A 22647-nucleotide genomic window follows, 5' to 3' on the forward strand; every position below is an offset into this window, starting at 1 on the left:
TCAAGTGGTTTTTCTTCTCTTTTTTTCTTCTTTGTAACAAGGGAGGGAAGAGCAAAGAAGAAGGAAATAGGGAAAAATATGTGACAAAAAACCCAAAAGACATAATCAATAAGAATTTTGTAAATTTATTTAAAAAATAAACCATCAGGCATGTTTCTTCATATATCATCATTACTGCAAATGAGACAAATAGGGAAGTGAAAGTTGACAAAGAAAGTGCTTATGAACTTAGTGGCGATGCAAATATAAAAATATTTGAAGGCTGCCAACAAATCAAAGAACAGCACAGTTCCTTGCACATAGAAGGCACTTATTAGCAAGCCTTTTTTGTTTAGATGAAGATGATTTTCCTGGGGGCTATGAAGCCATTTGGGAACTGATTGCTTTGGTATTTGATTCAAAAATTCATTTTGTATTCATTATAATCACACAAACACAAGCACACACATACAACCTGGAGGTCTTGTAGTTCATCCTTCATGCCACCTTTATGAAAAGCAGGCAATTAACACCAAAGCAAGCTAATATTATTAATGAGGCTGTTGAGGAGGCAAATTCCAGACTATCTCCTAGGATTCAACTTCTCCACACCTTCCTGTTTCACCCCATCAACACATCATAATTTGCAAGGACATGTTGAGTGTATCACAGTAACCGATGTTCATAATGAGCTGAATTCATCAAGACAAGGTTAAGTTGTGTTCTTGTGAATAGCACACATTTATGTAATACTTGAAGATTTTTCTTCTTCCCAGAAAGGAAGTCCACGCCTAGCCATCAGTTCTATTCATCTCCCACCCACAGAGAAGTTAACTCAGGTACATCATACAAGTGTATTCCATCCATTCACTAACCTCTAGCTCAAAGAAGGCCACAGAATCTGGGAGGATCAAAATTCATAATCGCTATTTTGTACTTCCAAAGCAGGGAAGAGAGTAACATATTTTAGAAAGACTTTTGTTAAAAAAGAAAATTCTTTTTAAGCTTTGGTACCTCACCCATCTGGAAAATTCACTTAACCAAGTGCCAGAAAAAATAAAGCTATGTGATTTCAAAAGATCCACTGGTGTTAGAAGTGTCTCCACTGAAAGTCACAAACCCTTTCCACCTTGAGTTATTCATTTCACTAGGTTTACCAACTTTCTGCCTATGAAACTCTGAACTTAGTTAAGCTGATTATCAGATTAATTAGCAGGCTAATTTGGGCCCCCCAGTGTTTAGAGTCAGGGCTTTTGAGAATCCGGCTACGAGAGGTAATCAAAGGAGAATTTTAGTGAAGTCCTCACGGTATTAATATGGAATTAACCCAGAAGCCTGAAAAAAAGTTACATATCAAATGTTGGTACATATCAAAAGTTACACAGGCCCACATGAAAACAAAATCTAACCAATGGAACTAGAGCTAAGAAAATATGAACATGGTACCCTCTACTTGGTTTCAGGAAAGATACTGGCTCCTGGGCCAAATGGAATACTACACAACCTGTTTTTTGTTTTTTTGTTTTGTTTTGTTCAGAACTTTCCCTTCATGTTCTAGGATTTCCCTTTCTGTGACACTTCTCTTTGAAAATTTTCACTGTCTTCAAATATAAAGAAATGTTAAATAGAGGACAATAAACAGCAGTAAGAAGCAGGACTGAAGAAGGTAAGCTTTTGTTTTGAATGGAAATGGATTAATTTGGTAAGATATAAAAATGTAGCAAACTACTGGAAACATGAAATTCAGTGAATTTTTTTCTGCTTTTACTTCCTATACAGATCAAGGGAAACTGAAGAGAAGTAATATTCTTTTGTAGTTCCTCAGGGGGTTAAAGCTTTGGATTTGTTGGTTCCTCTCCCTTTCCTCCCCCTTCTCCCTTCTTCCCATCCATACCAAATCTCACAGAAGCTGGACCCTTGCTTTTCAACTCCTATACACACACACAGAAAATAATGATATGTCACTTAATTTTCAAAAATATAGATTTAGTAGATATACATTTATTCCCAAACAACTACAGGAGGTATAAAATATTTCTAAATTGCTGCAGTTTCCTAACTGTTAAGAATTTGTATTCCAAATCATAGGATCACAGATCTAGAACTAGATAGGATTTTAATGGTGGTCACACCAAAAGGCCACCCCAGCCTTTTACAGATGAAGACCCTGACATCTAGAAAACTGGAGTGATTTTTGTGCAATGTATCCATGGTCAAAAGAATCAAAGGTGGGATTCTGAACTAAGAGCTCTGTCAATAGTAGAAAAGTGATGTTAGTTCAGTGAGGCAGGATCAGATTTTCTACAGTGGGTAGTGACAATTCATAGTGAATGGCTTATGTTGTGTGCACATGTTTCAACTATGCAGGGCAAAGAGAAGTGGGTACCTCATTTGAATCTTTGGGTGTTTTCGTACCTACCGGGAAACAGAATGTACTCTTTCCATCTCAACTCATCCACAGTTTGCCAGTGGAGTTCAGTATGAATCCGACAGATAACAGGAACCTCTCACTAGGAGGAAAAAAGAAGCAATTTCTTTGGACCATATTAAGTCCTGTGGTTACCCCTGATACAATATCTTGTATTCCATATAATCATAGATTTAGAGCCAGAAGGAACTGAACAGACCATTCAGTCCAATCAACTCATTTCACAGTAGAAGAAACAGAAATACAAATGATTTACCAAAGATCACACAACTGAAAAGTGTTAGAGGTACAATTTGAACTCAGATCTTACTTATTATGAGCCCAGCCCCCATTCATTCCATTATCTAGCTGCCTTTGTTTTATATAATAATGATAATAATAGTTAATATCTTTATCACACTTTAAGGTTTGCAGAGAATTTTACATACATAGGATGTCCTAAAAGCCTTAATTTAATAACTTAAGACTGCACAAAGCCTTTTTGGGAAAGGAAAAATAAGAAAGGTTTCACTTATATGTGTGGAACCCTCGGGCCTAGCACAGTGCCTGACACATACTAGAAGCTTAATAAATGCCCATTGATTAATTAGTTGAGATCCTCTGTCAAAGATTCAAATTTGATTCTGCCTTTGCCATTTGTTCTTAGCTGTAGGATTTAGGCAAAGTCACTTTTATTCATGCATTCAGCATGTGGCAAGCTCTGTCCTTAAGGAGATTACATAGGGATGGGGGAAAGGGAGAAAAATATGAACACAAAATATAATGAGAGTAAATCCAAGGTAATTTAAGGCCTCAAATCAGAAGGCCTCAGTTTCCTCATTTGTTAATTCAAGGAGTTGGACTAGATGGCCTCTAATTCTCTTTAAAATCCCAATCAGGGCAGCGAAGTGGTTAGAGCACCAGCCCTGAATTCAGAAGGACCTGAGTTCAAATCTGTCCTCAGACACTTAACACTTCCTGGCTGTGTGACCCTGGGCAAGTCATTTAACTCCACTTGCTTTCCCCCCCCCCCAAAAAAAAAAAAAAAAAAAAAAAAAGAGCCTATGATCTCACCAGGGGCCTTTCTTTCCATGGTGCAAATCCTAACCCAGTCAGGCCTGCCCATACCAGGTGACTCCTATTCACAAGCCAAGTACCTTTCAGCTCTAAAGCTAGGAGAGTTTAGCGTTGGGTTAAGAAAACTAGGCCACGGCCACGGCCTGCTTGTGGACTCCTAAATCTGTGGCCCAGTACCCAAATCCCCTTCCCTCCTACACTGGGGAATAAGGGACTTGTTGGAGAGAATTTTAATCCAGCTCAGCCATTTTGTAGCTCCTTCCTCGGCCCAGCCACACACAAACGCCACATATACACCACAGACGCACAGGGTACAGGCGCGCGCGCACACACACACACACACACACACACACACACACACACACACACACACGAAGGCACTGACTCAAACGCTGACAGACACACACACACAGACAGACATACAGACGCGCACGCGCACACCCCGGCCGGGCCCGAGGCTCCTCCCCAAGCTCCTCCTCCTGCTCTGAGCGCCCCGCTCGGCCCGGCGGCGCAGTGCTCCCAGCGACTAGCCGTAGCCCTCCCGCCGAGGCTCCGCTCCGGTTTCCTGCGCTCCCCATCCGTAAGCCAGCTACGCTGCCCGCTGCCCTCCTCCGCCCACCCGGCGGGTCGGCGGGGCAGGAGGGGCGGGGCAGGGCAGGGCGTCTCTTCCCTTCCCCCCCCCCTCCCGCCGCGCCTCCCCCTCGCCTCTGCCCGCTCCCTTCCCGCCTCCTCGCCCCCTCCCGCCCCCTTCCTCTCCCTCCGTTAGGTGCGCCCCACCGAGCCCCACAGCCCAACACCCCGCTCCCTGTCGGGCGCGCGCCGCCGCCGCCGCCGTCGCCTCTAGGCCCTTCCATCGTGTTCCTGCCGGCTTCTGGCCCTGCCGGCCGCGCCCCGGGGCCCTCGGAGCTGAAGGCACTACGCCACCAGGCGGCGCGGCGGCGGCGCAGCTTAAGGCCTGAGCGAGCCTCTATTCCTCCCCTCCCTTTTCCCTCCTCCCGCCTCCGGCCCGAGGCCGGGCCTGGGAAAAATGTCTAACTTCATCAAACAGGCTGTCGGGGCCTGATTTAGAACGGGGCCGAGGTCTTCAAATCAAGGGTGATAGGAACAGGCCGATAGAAGACGCACTTCTGTGACGCAAGGCTTTCGGGCCCAGCCGTTTAGAATCCCAGGATTGCGGCAATGACCTTGAACTTGTCATTACTCTCGGGCCCATAGTTTTCTCATCTGTAAAATGAGGGTTTTAGACTAAGTGACAGAGGGGGGAGGGCACTCCCAGCTCCAGATCGATGATCCCTGGGCCCCCCACTGGTGCTGTCAACGTCAACATCCTCCCAGTCTCAGTGCTCAGGGGATAGTGGGGGGGAGAGGGGAGGAAAGAAGCAAGCCAGAAGTGCCCCATCTAACCATGTCTCTCCCAATCAGTTTATGCAGCTTAATCTCAAAGCTCTGAACCCTGCACACACTGGCCAAAATGGAAAATCCTGCCCCTCCCCAGATATGCCTTTGGCTTCTCTGGACTGGTTCTCCAATTCCAATCCTAATGATCATAGACTTCTCTTTCTTCCAAGATGAGTTTCCTGAACTCCTAAATGCCCCCCCACCCCCTTCACCTAGACTGGAACCTCTATGAAGGCTGGGACCAGTCTTATTTATCCTTATATTCCTCCCACTGGACCCAACCTAGAGCAGGATCATATGAGATATGAACTGACTGACTTAATGAATGAGAAGAGCTGGAAAAAAGATCATGTAAAATGATCTTTGTATTGATGTTGATTACCCTTGAGGGAGTATTTGTAGGAAAATGCTTATTTGATCTTAAAGCTCCTGAGAAGTGACAGTTGTCATTCTTCCCATAGTCCCTCATTTTCACCTCGAAGTCCTCATTACCGGTAGCAGAGCATACTCTCCCACGTGTGGTCAGGTTTTGTTTTAATTTTTTAGCACCTATTCCCAGCATTGGCTGAGTGCCTTCTTCAAACAGACCATATAGACGATGCTGAAGTGATTTAAACCTGGCTCCTGCCCTCCCATGGCTCCCAATCCCTGCCAGACAGGGATTGTTCAGTCTATGGTGCTGCCAGGCCTGTTGATGATAATGTCATTCTCCAAATATTTTTTCCTGACCCTTCTCCACTCTTTGACTCTCCCATTTCAGTACTGGGTACTAAGGCCTAGTCTAAGAATTAAGATTTTAGGATTCTCAAAGCCATGAAATTTCCCCCTTTCCCATGATATAACAGTATTTCATGTAGCAAGTGGTAAGAATAGGCTCCGGGAATCCAGCTAAGATAAGAGCAAAGCAAAGAGACAGAGTAGAGCTGTCCTAAAGATGGGCTAACGATTTCAAGAAAACTTCCCCGGAAATACAGGATTCAGAAGATCTGGTTTGAGGGGAGTTCATGTAAAAAAGACAGGAGATCTTAGTTGACCACAAGCCCAACATAAATCTACCCTGAAATCTAGCCCAGACATTCTGCCTATATTGCCCATCTTCTCTACTTAGTTCTAGGGCATTCAAAAGCTGACAGATACAATGTTGACATTGAAAATCAGTATTCCATCCTTTATGCGAAATGTAGAGCTTTCCTATTGTGTTTTTGTCCCATACAACTCATGGTGGTCCCATTTGAAAATACTGGGGTCGTTTGCTGTTGCCTTCTCCCGGTCATTTTACAAATGAGAAAACTGAGGCAAACGGGGTGAAGTGCCTTGGCCAGGATGACACAGCTAGATCTGAGTTTGAACTCAGGAAGGGGAGTTGTCTTCACTTCAGGCCCAGTGCTCTATCCACTGAGCCACCTCATTACCTATTTATTGTCTTTTTAGTATCTAGAGTTAGAAAGACCTCAAAAGGCCTTTTGGTTCAGCTCCATTTTACAGACGAGATTACTGAGGCTTCGGAAGGTTAAAGAACTTGCTGGTTTACATCCTAAATTCTTTACAGAGAGGAACTTCTTTTTTTTTGTAAATTACTTTGTCTAGTGCTTACTAACCAACTGAAGAGTAGTAGTGATGAACATTGACAAGAGAATTGAGGCTTTGGGAGGGTTCATACCTGCAAAAGAAAGCTGAATTGAAAGATGGAATCTAGTTCTGTAAAGGGTCTTGTTTTTCTTTAAAAAAAAACATCCTAAGGTGTTGGGTTTTCAAACCTTAATATTGTGGGCCAGAAAGTATCATTTATTTCTTAAAATGCTGGCAGATATTTAATGTGGTCCTTGACCCTGACAAGGAAGAACAAGACAAGACTCAAAATCAGGGCTGGAAAGAGCCTCCAAGAACATCTTGTCCATTGTGTATCTGGTTAGGAATCCTTTTCTGGCAAATATCGGCTCTTCTGCTACATCTCCTATTGTACTTTTACATAGTTTCCATCACTAGGAAGTTTTAACAGAAATTCTTAAGCTGGCGTCTAATCCAATGGATTTGTTTTTTGTTTTTTTTTTTTTAATACTGTTTAAACTGAATTTCAGTATATATACTGATTACCTTTAATCCCGTATTTTTTTCTTTTTATGCTTTTAAAAATAAAAACTTTCCTGTGAGAAAAGATTCTTGATAGAATTCTTAAGCTGGCAGCCAATGAATTTAGTTATTGTTGTTGTTTAAGCTGAATTTCAGCTGATTACCTTTTTAATCCCATTTTTTTTTTTGTTTTATGCCTTTACAAGTAAAAGCTTTCTTGTGAGAAGCGGTCCCAAGGCCTCACCAAACTTCCAAAGGGTTCCATGACACAAAAACCATTAAGACCCCTTACTAGCTGTTGTCATTCTTAGAACTGACCTTTGGAAAAGGGAAAACAGAAATTGTTTCCCTCTTCCCCAAACATTCTCAGTTCCTTGGACAAATCTCCTCTGGATGCATCATCTCCCGATATTAACTACCTTCTGGATGCCCTCCAGTTGACAGTGACTTTCCTGAAATGCACCCAAAATCGAACGCAGTATTTTAGATGGTATTTGGCCAAGGCAGAAATCAGTGGGACCATCATCTCCCTTAATGGTCTGCCTCTGGTCAGGCAAACTAAGAATGGTTCCCTCAGCTTTTTTTGGCTGTCAGATCACTCAGCTGGCTCATTTTTAGCTGACAAGTCACTGAAGCCCCCAGATCTTTTTCAAATAAGTTGCTTATCCACACCTCCTATGTCCTATTCTTGTGCAGTGGATTCTGACTCTTTTGCTTTCCCAACTTTGGGGCCTTTAACCGGAATTTGCTGCTGAAAGCTAATCCTCTGACTTGGCTCTCAGAAGTGTTGGTTCTCTAAACTTCGTGTTGATTGTGATAAGGATCTCTTTGAGGTACATCATAACTTCAGGATGTCATCAGCTAGCCTTCCCCTGCCTCTCTCTATTTGGAATTGCTTTATATATTTGATTATATAGATTCAATACACATATATGTATATGCATGTGTGTATATACATATATATATGTATATACACACATACACCCATGTACATATATATGTATGTCACACACACACACACACACACACACACACACACTGAGCGATAGTAATTATTTATTTCCATGTTGCAGATAAAATAATTGAGTCAAATGCAGGGAAGTCACTTTCCTTAGGCTTACAGAATTAGAATTATATTTTAGTTCTTCTGTCCTGAAAGTTCTAACTGTCTGTTAAGGAAGAAGGGGGAAGGGCAAAGCATTTACATAATACCTACTATGTACCAGGCACTGTGATGAGGGCTTTTACAATTTCTCTTTTGATTCTCACAACAACAGAGAGAAGATGGGATGCTGTTATTATTCCCATCTTACAGTTGAGGAAAATAACTCAATCAGAGTTAAATAATTTGCTCAGGATCACACAGAGCATAAGTGTCTAAGGCCAGAAAAAAACTGCTGGCAGAAGATTACTTTGGTTCTGCTGTAACTATAGAAAGAAAAAGGATAGGGGTTTCCTAAGTAATTACCTGCATATCATGGGAGTTAGGGATGTGGTGCCCTAAGATCTGGGAAATCCACACAAAATTCTTTGGCCCTTCCTTCATACCAGAGATGAAGTCTGATTTTTTTTTTCTTTTTCTGTTATGACGATGTGTACAGTACCTTATTATAAAATTTGGGTTGCTATTATATACTACTTTATCTATATTTTATGCATTTCTGAGTTTCTCAACTTTTTTCTGTGTCATCTGCTGACCTTCATATGTCATCTATAAGCTTCTGCCTACCTCCCCACAAAAATCTCATTTAATTTCTTATGCCAACCCATGCTATATGTATACCAAAACTCAGATATGGAAGGGATGACTGTAATGAATTATGTAAATAAGAAGATTGTTTAGCCTACTTTAGAGTTAAGGCAAACACTGTACTCAAAATCTCACTTTAGTTGCAGGATTTCCTTTCAAACAATGTATAAACTAATTAGAAGTATTCAATTAGGCACTTAGAATGGATATATGGGTATGTCTATAAAGGTATGTATATATAGAGATGTACAAATATAGGGATAGATTGATTGATTTACTAATTGATTTGATAGAGCCAGTTGGACAGAAGTTATGTAACCCTGAGTATATAATTTAATTTCCATATTCCCCTGATACTTTTCTCCTACAACTTGGTGGTCAGAGTTCATCAGGCTGATCACAGGTCCTTTTGGAATTTCTATTTTCTTAAAGTACGGGTTGGATTCTCTAAAGCATAGTTCTGAGCTCTCAATGTTCTTTTCTCTATCAGCAGAAATAGTATGTAAGAAATGTAAGTAAGAAATGCTATATTTTAAAAATGCTCTATAATTCACCCTTGCTTCACACTTGTACATTTCCCCCATTTACTGTGGGTAAAGTGTTTCTGTTGGTGAGAGTTGTCAGAGAACCAAAGGGGCACTGACTAATGGGCATGGGGGAGGTGACTATGGAGGGTATTTTGTGATGATGGTTCATTTAACCTTTTTTTTTTTTTTTTTTTTTTTTAAATAGGGCAAAAGTCTAATGATAAGTGAATCAGAGCCTTGAGAAAGAGATGAAATTTGGCTGTCTTTCCTTCCGGCAGCCTTATGCTGGGCTGGTCCTAAACGGAGTCAAAACACTAGAGACTCGTTGGCGTCCTTTGCTGGCAAGCCAATGCAGCTGCACCATTGCTATTCATATTGCTCAGAAAGACTGGGAAGATGAATCATGGAGGTATATACTGGTGGAGAGGCTCGGGATGACAAGCACTCAAATTCAGACATTATTGGATGAAGGGGAGAAATTTGGTAGAGGAGTTATTGCTGGTGAGTGACCTTTGACCTTGGGCATATTAGGGGCTTGATAAAGGCTGGTTGGATTGAACAAAATAATGTTGACCTAAAAAATGCCACACATAGACTCTTCCTTCCTTAAAAGATATGTACGTACACACACACACACACACACACACATGCATATATATGAAGCTACCCATCAGTCATTGTGAGCTGGTAGAAACATCATTGACATCCTGGATTCATTTCCTAGTTGTACTCACTAACTCACTGCATGTTTTGGGGCATACCATTTTGACTTCAGTGTTGTGTATTGTTAAATGAGAGAATTGGTGGGGCATACCATTTTGACTTCAGTGTTGTGTACTGTTAAATGAGAGAATTGGACTAGCTGGCCTCTCAGCTCCCTAATTTCCAGTTGATCTTATGAAAAGATTATCTTTATAGTCCCTTTTGGCTTTAATAATTTAGGAAACTTTATAAGCATTTCAGTGTTCCAGTATCTTTGAGGGTTGTGGAATTGATGGTAGTGGTAGTAGACCGGTGGTTTTGTCTGTAAGTGTGTATTTTTTAAAATAAACCGCTACCAGCATACTGCATTTTATAACCCATTTATCCGTTGATGTTATGTTGAGTGGAGATTTCCTTGGAGATCACTGAAACACAGAACAATAGAATGTTTGAGCTAACAGAACTCTTTGAGATCAACTGTTCTGACCCCTTAACTTTACATAAGGGAAAACTGAGGCCTAGAGAGGGAAAAGATCTTGCCCCATGTCACACAGGCAGTTGGTAGCAAATTACAACTCAAACCAGTTCTCCTGATTTCTAGTTCAGGATTATTTGTATTGTGGCCTAATAAAATGCAAGTATTTCCTTTTCTGCCTCATTCCAGTCTGGGTGAAGTCTTCAGCTGTGAATCTCCTGGTTTTTTCTAAGACCTGATATTAGGAGTCTATATTCTGACTTACTGTGTGACATGAGGCAAGTCATCTCCATCTACCAGGTTGAGAATTGGGGGGAGTTACTGCACTAAGCAGCACCAGCCTTTTAAACAACAAATCAAAGGTGGTATTTTTTAATCATCTGGGGGACAAGGATCCCTGGTCTCATATCCATTTGTCCATTCAGATATAGACATCCATATTCAATTTTGTGTCAGCAGCATGATTTTTGATGGTGAACAATGGCAGTATTATTACATAGTTACATATATGCACACACACATATTATATATGTATATTACATATAGGTGGGGGGGGGGCTAGTTTTATAACCCCTCCAAAGACCTAAGAAAGCTTTTATTCTGAACCCTCCCAAAAGAATCATAGCCCTGCATGACAAATATCTGATAAATTACTAGACGTCATTCCAAGTCCAATAAACATTGAAGTTAGGAGAGTAGAGGAGTAATCACTTAGCCATAGCTGTTCTCCTGATTCCTCATATAGGGAGAATTCTACTCTCCCCAAACGCATTGCAGATCTACCTATAAATATCAGTTACATGAAGGCCTCCCAGTGCTATGTGGGGAAAAGGAAAAGGAACAAATATTTATTAAGCACCTACTATGTGCCAGACACTACACTAAAATGCTTTATAAGTATAACCATTTGGTGAAATATCATACCATTTACATTGTACTTTGTCAATAGATGATATCTTCCCTTTCCATAGTTCCTATTGTTAACATAGTAGATATACCTATACATACCCCTCACTGAGACCTTAGTATTCTCAGCATGTGGCCTTTGGCTTTCCAAGGCCATGCCAATGGAGCACCCCCTCTATAGTAATCCAGTGTTCAGTAACCCTGAGAGGATGGTGCCATTTCTGTCCTCTTTTTTCCAATTGTTAAACACTGACTGAGAGACATTAAGTGATTCACAAGACTTCATATAGGTCAGAGTTTCCTAAACTTTTTCCATTCCTGACCCCTTTTTACATAATCCCAAGTTAAGTGTGGATCTACAAATCAAACATTTACTATAATAAATCATGAAGAAATTGATTTCAAGATAATTCTTTGGTATATGTAAACATATACTTTTTAAATAGATAGATAAATATAGATATAGATATACCTGTTTGTTAAAGATGAAAGCAAATTTACATGCTAATAAGTTGAATGTGCTCATTTATATTAATAAAAAATTAAATCTTGGAAGAATATTTGATTCTTTTTACTATTATCAAAAATTTTCCAACCCCTACATTCAGGTACTTGACCCCATATGGGGGTCATGACCCACAGTTTAAGAAGCTATGATTGTTATGGGTCATCTAAGAGAGAAATTGAATAAAAGGATTTTTGACTTCCTGGGTCCAAATTTCACAGACCAAAACCAACAGTAATCTTGGACTCACCTCTCCTTTTTCTCATAAAACTCCAGCAATATGGAGAGGGGGTTAGCCACAATCTCTAATATCTTTCTTTGGGTAAACAGATACTCTTCCTGTTGCTCATTTTTTTAGAGAGCTGTGTTCTTTTAATAACTGAATATTTCATATGTAAAAAGGACAGGCAAACATTCAATCAAGAAAAAATTAAACCCCTTCATGTGCTCTCCTTCCTTCTATCCAGGGGCTCGTGGACATTGGGGAGACACTACAGTGTCCTGGAAATCTGACTCCAGAAAAGTTGGTGAACCTAGAGAACAAAGCTGTGCTGATTGACCTTAAAACAAAAGTACCTGACCACTCTTTCAAATCCAAGGTGGTTTGTTAAAACCAGTGCTCGCTAAAGGTGGCAAGGATATATTTCAAGTTGAGATCCCCAAAGAACTGATCCCCTTTAGAGGAGGGAAATTTTGTCATGGTTTCCCAAGAATGAAGTTGCAGAGAACTGAGCCAAACATCTTTAATGGATATGGTTCCCATATGAGCCAAACTGTAAATTCCTTTTATTATATTGTTACGGGGGGAGGAGAAGAAACCATCATTTCTCAAAACCATATCAGTGGGGATTTGGGCCAATAAATATCATCATGTTACTATTTTTATCCCATTTCAGTTCTCTTCATTTCAAGACTGTGATAATAGACCTTTTTAAAAAAAAAGTTTTTGTTCTATTGGGCATAGTTTTGTGTGCTTTCCCATGTTAACCCTAATAAAAATGTCATTATGTGTTTTAAACAAGGCTAGTGCTTAAATCAGGCTCTCCATCAAAATAGAAATTGCCTGGGAAAGCTTTATTTGAGATCTAAACAATGCCAGAATTGAAACTAATTTTGGTAAAACAGTTATTGGTCCCTCTTTCTTTTGATATCATAGTAGTTTCTTGATATGGCTTCTCTCCCCCTCTCCCTCTCCCACCATGGAATCTTTCCTTGTCATAAAGTAACTGACATGGCTAACATTCTGATAGGGAAAGGAGAAAGGCCTTCAACTAATCCATTTGTGTACCATATACATGTTTCAAAATAACTTTTATTAAAAACAGTTCCCCTCTTTCTCCCCACCCCAGCCATTCTTCAGTTGGTTAAAAGTGGCCATCCTCTGATTTTCCCCCTCTTGTCTAACATTAGAATATGGTACTCTCTAATAGAGTATTCTCACTGTCCACATAGTCTTTAACCACCTTATAATTCATTTTATTTTCTCTAAGGTCACCAATTAACAAAACGATCACAATCCTTGGTTAAGTGGCTTTTCAGTTTTCATGTTGCCTTTCATTGTTACATCACAATTACTGGCAGTTAGGTACACCCTTCCTGTCATAATGTTACCCCCCAGGGAGATTTCCCTTGGGAAAAAAAAAAAAAGAAAAACTATTAGAAAAATCAATCAAGATAGGACATTACTGTCAGCATATGCAGAAATCTGCTTTCATCTCTCCAAGTGGAGAGAGGGACACTTAATGACCTTTTAAAAAGTCTTTTTCCTTCTGGTTTCCTGATTCTGCTCTAAACTCTTGTGTATTTTTTATTCTCTTGCCTCCTAAATGTAGATATCCCGGAGCCTTCTGTCCTCAGCCCCCTTTATAAGTCTGAGCTTTTTCATCTGTTCCTATGACTTCAACTTTAAACACTACTAGCCATATATTTCCCCCTAAACCCCACTAGATTCCCCCCCCCTCCATGTCACTCTCCCTAAGATCCTACCTCCTAGGGCTTAATACCTCTCATTAATGGGTAATGTGAACAACTAGATGGCCTCTCACAGTGAATGAAATGCTGAGCTTGGAGGCAGGAAGATCTGAGTTTAAAATACCACCTTAAACATATACCTGTATGACTCAAGGTAACTTCACTTTGCTCACTAATAAATACTAGCGCCATCTCCCATTGTTAGAGTGAGGATCCTAAATGAAAAGCGCTCTCTGAATGCTAGCTGCCTTGTTGAGGCTTTGTCCTAAGGTCAGTTGAGTTTCTATGTGCCATCTTCCAGGACCCCCTGTTGTGCAAGGCATGGAACCAACCTCCCACTGAGTAGATTTGTTAGATATGTGCTGAAGGGATAAGCAAAATCCCCTTTACATGTTGAATTTTAACTTTTGTTTATATGTTATATGATATATGTTATTTATGTAGGATCCTTTTTATTCAGTATTTTATTTTAGAATTTATTTTAGGAGTAAACAGATACCTTTGCCTCCGGGTGAAGAAACCCTCCCAAGTTCAGCTGGACTGGTCCAGAAAGTGTAAGGTGTTGCGAGCAAAAGCAAAGAAAACACTGGTTAGATTTGTAAATATTTGAATTCATAGATTTTTATTAAAAGCAAAGAAAACGCTGCTTGGATTTTTAAATATTTTAATTCGTAATAGATTTTTATTAAAGACAAAAATAGGGGTCAATTGAATTCATTACAAACTGTAATTTTAGTCGGAAGAGCTCTCGGGACTATTGGGGGTCCCAGGCTTGCCAGCAGACTCGTTGTAGCAGCAGTTGCACATGGGGCAATGCTGAGCTGAAGATGAGACCTGTTCTTCATTATCATTGTCCTCGTTGGGCTCGGGCACCACGCCGGATGTAGAAGCCGCAGCCATGCACATAGCAAACCATGGATTGTAAAAAGACATTAGAGTGGCAATTTGGTTGTTAAGGGACATGAAATCATTATACAGCGCTGGTGTCAGCATTCCCATAAAGGAAGGGTCTGAGGGCATCGCTGCTTCTTGGGATACAAAAGGATTGAAACCGTTGTTGTTTGAGCTCTCCCCTTGGTTAACTTGGGGTACATTTGGTCTGGGATTGTTAGAGGGACCCTCTCCTGGCCATTCAGGGGGTGTGGGATGTGCTTGGCGCTTCTTCTTCTGTGGGTGGCGAGTTTTCTTAGCCTTTTTCTTGCCCTTCTTAGATTTTACACGTCTGCTGCGGTGGGTCTTTCTTGTCTCTCTGAAGGAAAGCTTTCTTTTTGAGACGCGGGCTCGCTTTCTTTTCAGAAGCGGAGATGCTGAACTTGAGGCCCGTCGTCTAATGCCCACTCTTCTCTTCATCCTCTGCAGCAGATGGGGGCAGTCTCTCTTAAAGTTAGTGCTGCGGTAAACCTGCAAAGAACAAAATCAAATTTTAGGCCTTCACAATTAGCCATAAGCCCACAAGGATCTCATTTGGCCATTTCTATGGCGACTATTGAGTTTCCAGGTAAAACTAAACAACCTCTCATCTTACCTTTCATCCTGTGCTATGAGATTAGCCCAATTCTATTGAATAGTGAAAAACCCTATCTGTTTCTACTTTCTGTGTTAAAAACTTTCGTATCATGAAAATGTTTCATTGACAATAAATGACTATGCTTTTGAAATAAACTAGGCTCTTGGTCTTTTGTCATTTTATTATGTTTATATAATATCTAATAAAATATAGAGATATAGTACATAATAACATAATATATACTATAATAATAGAATAATTATACAAAATATAATGATAGAACAGTATATAACAATAATATAACAATTATGTAACATAATATGTAATAATACAATATAATAACAATGTATAATACATAATGTGGTATACATATGGTTATACAATATATGTTTATATATATATATATATATTAGGTAATTGAAAACATCTAGAATGATACTTTATGTAAACTAAGCATTGTCTATAACATTTACTTTTTATGAAAACTTAAATTATTTACCACAAATTATACCAACTAAGCTTTTACTACTTTACCATGATGTTTTCGTTCCCCTGTTCCTGGGTAGAAGGTAAATTCACTCGAATCTTAGAGAATCCATACAGATTAAGTTGGCGAACAAAACTTTTTAGGCTAGCTGTTTCAAAAATCCTTATTAATCCTTTTCTATCCAGTATCTCTTGTTGAAAAAACTCTTCTTTAATGACCACGCTGTCTCCATTGTCATTCCAATAGATAGACTTAAAGTGATCACTATTTACTATTTTCCAAAGCTTTTTTGGAAAAGACAGGCAGAGAAGCTCATTAACCTCTGCCTGATCTGGGGCCTGGCTGGTAGACTCCCTCGCAGGAAGGGTCGGTTCTCGATTCATTGCTTGGGCTGCTTGCCTCTTTCCCTGCTGTCCTGACATTCTTGACCCTCTTTGGTCATTTAAAAGGGGAGTAACCCTTTGAAATGGCTCTTCAGAATTTAATGTATCTACTGAGGGTTCAATTTTAACTCTCACTTTGTCCTCAGTAGAATAATTTGCCATTAAGGTAGGTTGTCCATCAGAACATCTCAACCTGTAATATTCACTGCTCTGTCTAGTCTAAAATGAGCCCAGCAGGGGAGGCCAGCCTTCCTTTATCCTGTTGGCAAAAATCTAGAACCCAACACAAACCTGAAACCATGGTGATATTTCTTGAGGGCAGTGATGCTGTTCATTCCAAGCTCCCTGATTGGCTCCCAGCATAGACAATGGGGGTCAAGCAAATTTTTGAAAAGTAGCTGCCAGTCACTGGAATGTTTTGGTCAGTTTTTATCTCTTTTAAATGAGACTCAGTTAAAGGAGACAAACTGGCCATCCATTTGTATTAGAAAGTAAATGGGGGGGGAGGGGAGGGGGAAGAAACCAAATGTGAGAGGGACATGAAAAATAAAATGTTTTCAATTCCATATGGATTCTGAAAGACACAATATCAAAAATTGCCCTTGACAATTTTTAGAGTATTTTCTCTGGCCTTTTGCCAACACCCCCCCCCACTTCGGTCACAGATAAATAAGTCGATATACACACTTGTACATATGAATAAATAGAGCAAATATTTCTAGATAATTGCTTAAGTCCATAGGACACAGAACCTCAAGGGAAGGGAAGGTGGGGGAGGATAAGGGAACAACACATCAGTTTATTCATCAGCTAGGCCCCTAGAGAGGATTTAGAGGAAGGTACTTCCCCGTTGCTAGATTAGGAAATTTGGGGGAAGGTGGGGCTTCTCCAGGGTTTTGTGAATAAGGGTGGTAGTCTGTAGCAAGCAGGCAGACAGGCAGTTATAACTACGGAATGGGGATGAAGAGGGGGATGGGTAGCAGCAGGGGGTCTCCTGCTTTTGCTATAGGGGGAGTAGAAATGTATTTATACTTGTATTTATAAGCACACTTGTTGTGTGATGAGACATTGCCAAAACCCCGAGTTCTAATTTTTTGGGAGCTTTTGAATGTTTCCTCTTCACCTTGCTCCCTATAAACTCTCCCTCCAGCTAAAGTTCTGAGAGGTTTAATCTAATCAGATCAAATTTCAAAGGGAGAATGTGAATTTACAATTTCCACTAGGTATAAACTGGAGGAAACTTGGCTGGCAGGAGAGTCTAAGCAAACATTCTCCAGATTACTTTTCTGATCCAGTTGGTTACTCTTGAAAAATGTGAAAAATACCTGGAGGTTTTATCAAACTGGGAGAAAGAGGGAAGGGGGAGGGGAAGAGAGAGACAGATAAGCAGACACACACAACACACACACAAATAGAGACAAAGAAAGAGAGATATAGGGACAGAGAGAAAGACCTCAGAGAGAGAGAGAGAGAGAGCAGAAAAAGACCAAGGAAGAGAGGAGGAAGGAGAGAGAAAGACCAGAGGGGGAGAGAGAGACAAGTTCTAGATTTTGAGCTGAGGGAGGCCTTAGAGGTCCCCCTTATTGGTTCAGGCAGTAGTCAGTCTTGTTCCACAAGCAGCCCTGGCCTTTCAGAAGTTTATACTGTATCTACAAACATCTAAATTTTCAGTCACTTCCCGAAGTAATTAAAAGTTGTGGGGGATTTTTGTTTTGGTTTGGTTTTGGGGGGGGGAAGGAGTTGTTTAAGACAATAAATGGTTCATTATTAGAGGGCTAATGATTCCTAAATGGTGTGGGGGGAGGGCAAAGAAAGAGAACGAGGGTGTCGGTGATGTGAGGACTTTTTAAGAGCAAGTAAACACTTGAGCCTGAAAAGCAGGGACCCCATATCACACAGGCTGTCAGTTTAAGGGTGAGAGTCTGCAGGAAAACATGAAAGTCAGGGTAAGAGTGTCCATTTTTGTTGTTTTAGCCAGGATATTTACATCTGTCCCTAATACAAGCTTCTATGCTCTTGGTCAAGGGAAGGGGTAGTTTATTAGTTAAACTCTGTGCCACTGTCATGACTGATTAGCCTAAAAGGAAGGGCTGAGGGGACACTTTGGGATTACCCTGAGAGGAAGGGCTGAGGGGACACTTGGGGATTACCCTGAGAGGAAGGGCTGAGGGGACACCCTGAGAGAAAGGACTGAGGGAGCACTTTGAAATTACTCTGAGAGGAAGGGCTGAGAGGAAACCCTGAGTGGAAGGCCTGAGGGGACACTTTGGGATTACTCTGAGAGGAAGGGCTGAGGGGAGACTTTGGGATTACTCTGAGAGGAAGGGCTGAGGGGACACCCTGAGAGGAAGGCCTGAGGGGACACTTTGGGATTACTCTGAGAGGAAGGGCTGAGGGGAGACTTTGGGATTACTCTGAGAGGAAGGGCTGAGGGGACACCCTGAGAGGAAGGCCTGAGGGGACACTTTGGGATTACTCTGAGAGGAAGGGCTGAGGGGACACCCTGAGAGAAAGGGCTGAGGGGACACTTTAGGATTACCCTGAGAGGAAGGGCTGAGGGGACACTTTGGGATTACTCTGAGAGGAAGGGCTGAGGGAACATTTTGGGATTACCCTGAGAGAAAGGGCTGAGGGGACACCCTGAGAGAAAGGGCTGGAGGACACCCTGTGAGGAAGGGCTGAGGGAACACTAAAATTACTGTGAGAGGAAGGGCAGAGGGAACACCCTGAAGAAGGCCCGAGGGGACACTTGGGGATTACTCTGAGAGGAAGGGCTGAGAGAACATTTTGGGGTTACCCTGAGAGGAAGGGCTGAGGGAACACTTTGAAATTACTGTGAGAAGGAAGGGCAGAGCGAACACTTTGGGATTGCTCTGAGAGGAAGGGCTGAGGGGAATCCCTGAGAAGAAGGCCTAAAGGGACACTTTGGGATTACCCTGAGAGGAAGTGCTGAGGGGAATCCCTGAGAAGAAGGCCTAAAGGGACACTTTGGGATTACCCTGAGAGGAAGGGCTGAGGGAACATTTTGGGATTACCCTGAGAGGAAGGGCTGAGGGGACACCCTGAGAGGAAGGCCTGAGGGGACACTTTGGGATTACTCTGAGAGGAAGGGCTGAGGGGACACCCTGAGAGAAAGGGCTGAGGGGACACTTTAGGATTACCCTGAGAGGAAGGGCTGAGGGGACACTTTGGGATTACTCTGAGAGGAAGGGCTGAGGGAACATTTTGGGATTACCCTGAGAGAAAGGGCTGAGGGGACACCCTGAGAGAAAGGGCTGGAGGACACCCTGTGAGGAAGGGCTGAGGGAACACTAAAATTACTGTGAGAGGAAGGGCAGAGGGAACACCCTGAAGAAGGCCCGAGGGGACACTTGGGGATTACTCTGAGAGGAAGGGCTGAGAGAACATTTTGGGGTTACCCTGAGAGGAAGGGCTGAGGGAACACTTTGAAATTACTGTGAGAAGGAAGGGCAGAGCGAACACTTTGGGATTGCTCTGAGAGGAAGGGCTGAGGGGAATCCCTGAGAAGAAGGCCTAAAGGGACACTTTGGGATTACCCTGAGAGGAAGTGCTGAGGGGAATCCCTGAGAAGAAGGCCTAAAGGGACACTTTGGGATTACCCTGAGAGGAAGGGCTGAGGGAACATTTTGGGATTACCCTGAGAGGAAGGGCTGAGGGAACACTTTGAAATTATTGTGAGAGGAAGGGTTTAGGGGACACTGAAATTACTGTGAGAGAAAGGGCAGAGGGAACATCCTGAGAGGAAGGGCTAAGGGGACACTTTTGGGATTACTCTGAGAAGAAGGGCTGAGGAACCCTTTGGGATTACCCTGAGAGGAAGGGCTGAGGGAACATTTTGGGATTACCCTGAGAGGAAGGGCTGAGGGAACACTAAAATTACTGTGAGAGGAAGGGCAGAGGGAACACCCTGAGAGGAAGGGCTGAGGGGACACCCTGAGAGAAAGGGCTGAGGGAGCACTTTGAAATTACTGTGAGAGGAAGGGCAGAGGGAACACCCTCAGAGGAAGGCCTGAGGGGACACTTGGGGATTACTCTGAGAGGAAGGGCTGAGGGGAAACCCTGAGTGGAAGGGCTGAGGGGACACTTTGGGATTACTCTAAGAAGAAGGGCTGAGGGGACACTTTGGGATTACTCTGAGAGGAAGGGCTGAGGGGAGACTTTGGGATTACTCTGAGAGGAAGGGCTGAGGGGACACCCTGAGAGGAAGGCCTGAGGGGACACTTTGGGATTACTCTGAGAGGAAGGGCTGAGGGGCCACTTTGGGATTACCCTGAGAGGAAGGGCTGAGGGGACACCCTGAGAGGAAGGGCTGAGGGAACACTTTTGGGATTACTCTGAGAGGAAGGGCTGAGGGGACACCCTGAGAGAAAGGGCTGAGGGGACACTTTAGGATTACCCTGAGAGGAAGGGCTGAGGGGATACCCTGAGAGGAAGGGCTGAGGGGACACCCTGAGAGAAAGGGCTGAGGGAGCACTTTGAAATTACTGTGAGAGGAAGGGCAGAGGGAACACCCTCAGAGGAAGGCCTGAGGGGACACTTGGGGATTACTCTGAGAGGAAGGGCTGAGGGGAAACCCTGAGTGGAAGGGCTGAGGGGACACTTTGGGATTACTCTAAGAAGAAGGGCTGAGGGGACACTTTGGGATTACTCTGAGAGGAAGGGCTGAGGGGAGACTTTGGGATTACTCTGAGAGGAAGGGCTGAGGGGACACCCTGAGAGGAAGGCCTGAGGGGACACTTTGGGATTACTCTGAGAGGAAGGGCTGAGGGGCCACTTTGGGATTACCCTGAGAGGAAGGGCTGAGGGGACACCCTGAGAGGAAGGGCTGAGGGAACACTTTTGGGATTACTCTGAGAGGAAGGGCTGAGGGGACACCCTGAGAGAAAGGGCTGAGGGGACACTTTAGGATTACCCTGAGAGGAAGGGCTGAGGGGATACCCTGAGAGGAAGGGCTGAGGGGACACTTTGGGATTACTCTGAGAGGAAGGGCTGAGGGAACATTTTGGGATTACCCTGAGAGAAAGGGCTGAGGGGACACCCTGAGAGAAAGGGCTGGAGGACACCCTGAGAGGAAGGGCTGAGGGAACACTAAAATTACTGTGAGAGGAAGGGCAGAGGGAACACCCTGAGAGGAAGGGCTGAGGGAACACTTTGAAATTACTGTGAGAGGAAGGGCAGAGGGAACACTTTGGGATTGCTCTGAGAGGAAGGGCTGAGGGGACACTTTGGGATTACTCTGAGAGGAAGGGCTGAGGGAACACTTTGGGGTTACCCTGAGAGGAAGGGCTGAGGGAACACTTTGAAATTACTGTGAGAAGGAAGGGCAGAGCGAACACTTTGGGATTGCTCTGAGAGGAAGGGCTGAGGGGACACTTTGGGATTACTCTGAGAGGAAGGGCTGAGGGGAATCCCTGAGAAGAAGGCCTAAAGGGACACTTTGGGATTACCCTGAGAGGAAGGGCTGAGGGAACATTTTGGGATTACCCTGAGAGGAAGGGCTGAGGGAACACTTTGAAATTATTGTGAGAGGAAGGGTTTACGGGACACTGAAATTACTGTGAGAGAAAGGGCAGAGGGAACATCCTGAGAGGAAGGGCTAAGGGGACACTTTTGGGATTACTCTGAGAAGAAGGGCTGAGGAACCCTTTGGGATTACCCTGAGAGGAAGGGCTGAGGGAACATTTTGGGATTACCCTGAGAGGAAGGGCTGAGGGAACACTAAAATTACTGTGAGAGGAAGGGCAGAGGGAACACCCTGAAGAAGGCCCGAGGGGACACTTGGGGATTACTCTGAGAGGAAGGGCTGAGAGAACATTTTGGGATTACCCTGAGAGGAAGGGTTGAGGGAACCCTTTGGAGGTTTGAGAGCTGATGGGTGTGAAATATTGCCTGAGCCGTTAGGCCCCGGAGTGTTTAGCACGAGGAACTTGTTTGTTTGTTTGTTTGTTAAACAGCAAGGCTTGGTTGGTTGGGGGTAGGGCCAGGAATGCTTGGATCAGACTTTAGGAAGGGGGGGAGGGGCAGCACTAGCCAGGTGAGTCTGCCAGTTTACACTTGCTTTGCTGGTGCTATGGTGAAGGGCTTCTAGAATTCCATTGTGAGTTCCTGGATTTTCAGGCCTTGGAATTACTCCTCAATTCAACTAAACGCTGAATAAGTCACCTTAAAAACTCACCCATACCTAAACATCTTCCCCCTCCCTAATTGAGGGCCTTAGCCCTCAATTTTTTTTTGCTAAAAGACCGCAGCAACAAATCACTGAGCAGAGTTTGGGTTTTGGTTTTCATCATTGCTTTGCTTTCCTTACAGTAGGGCCATTTCCTGATCTTTAAGGTCCCCCAAATCCTAGTCTTAAAACGCCTAAAAATCCCCAAACGGTCACGATCATGATTCCCAGAGCACACTCTGGAATTTCATTTTAGCCATTTTCTGCCCAGAGGGAGGACAGGAGATCGCATGTTAAATCCTTGATAAGGGGATGC

General features: G+C 42.9%; 1 protein-coding gene and 1 pseudogene across 1 annotated transcript; one reads left to right on the forward strand and one right to left on the reverse strand.

The window, feature by feature from the left end:
• The first annotated feature begins 3904 nt into the window (after nt 1-3904).
• On the forward strand, nt 3905-12686 carry LOC141549255 (protein EOLA1-like; annotated as a pseudogene).
• A 1733-nt stretch (nt 12687-14419) lies between these two features.
• On the reverse strand, nt 14420-16431 carry LOC141549254 (heat shock transcription factor, X-linked member 3-like). Its single transcript, XM_074278697.1, has 2 exons — nt 15809-16431; nt 14420-15168 (listed from the first exon to the last, which is right to left on the reverse strand). Exons 1-2 carry the CDS (start codon nt 16304-16306, stop codon nt 14500-14502), a joined length of 1167 nt encoding a protein of 388 aa, XP_074134798.1. The 5' UTR covers nt 16307-16431; the 3' UTR covers nt 14420-14499.
• Nucleotides 16432-22647: the final 6216 nt, after the last annotated feature.

Source organism: Sminthopsis crassicaudata, chromosome X (genome assembly GCF_048593235.1).
Source record: "Sminthopsis crassicaudata isolate SCR6 chromosome X, ASM4859323v1, whole genome shotgun sequence".
NCBI lineage: Eukaryota > Metazoa > Chordata > Mammalia > Dasyuromorphia > Dasyuridae > Sminthopsis > Sminthopsis crassicaudata.

What these genes read in the sequence shown, in the direction of transcription:
- LOC141549254 (XM_074278697.1), bottom strand. Translation starts at nt 16,306, where the DNA reads ATGGCAAATTATTCTACTGAGGACAAAGTGAGAGTTAAAATTGAACCC. An exon ending in AGGGGAACGAAAACATCATG is followed by an intron (nt 15,169 to 15,808) that starts GTAAAGTAGTAA and finishes TGTTCTTTGCAG; the next exon opens with GTTTACCGCAGCACTAACTT.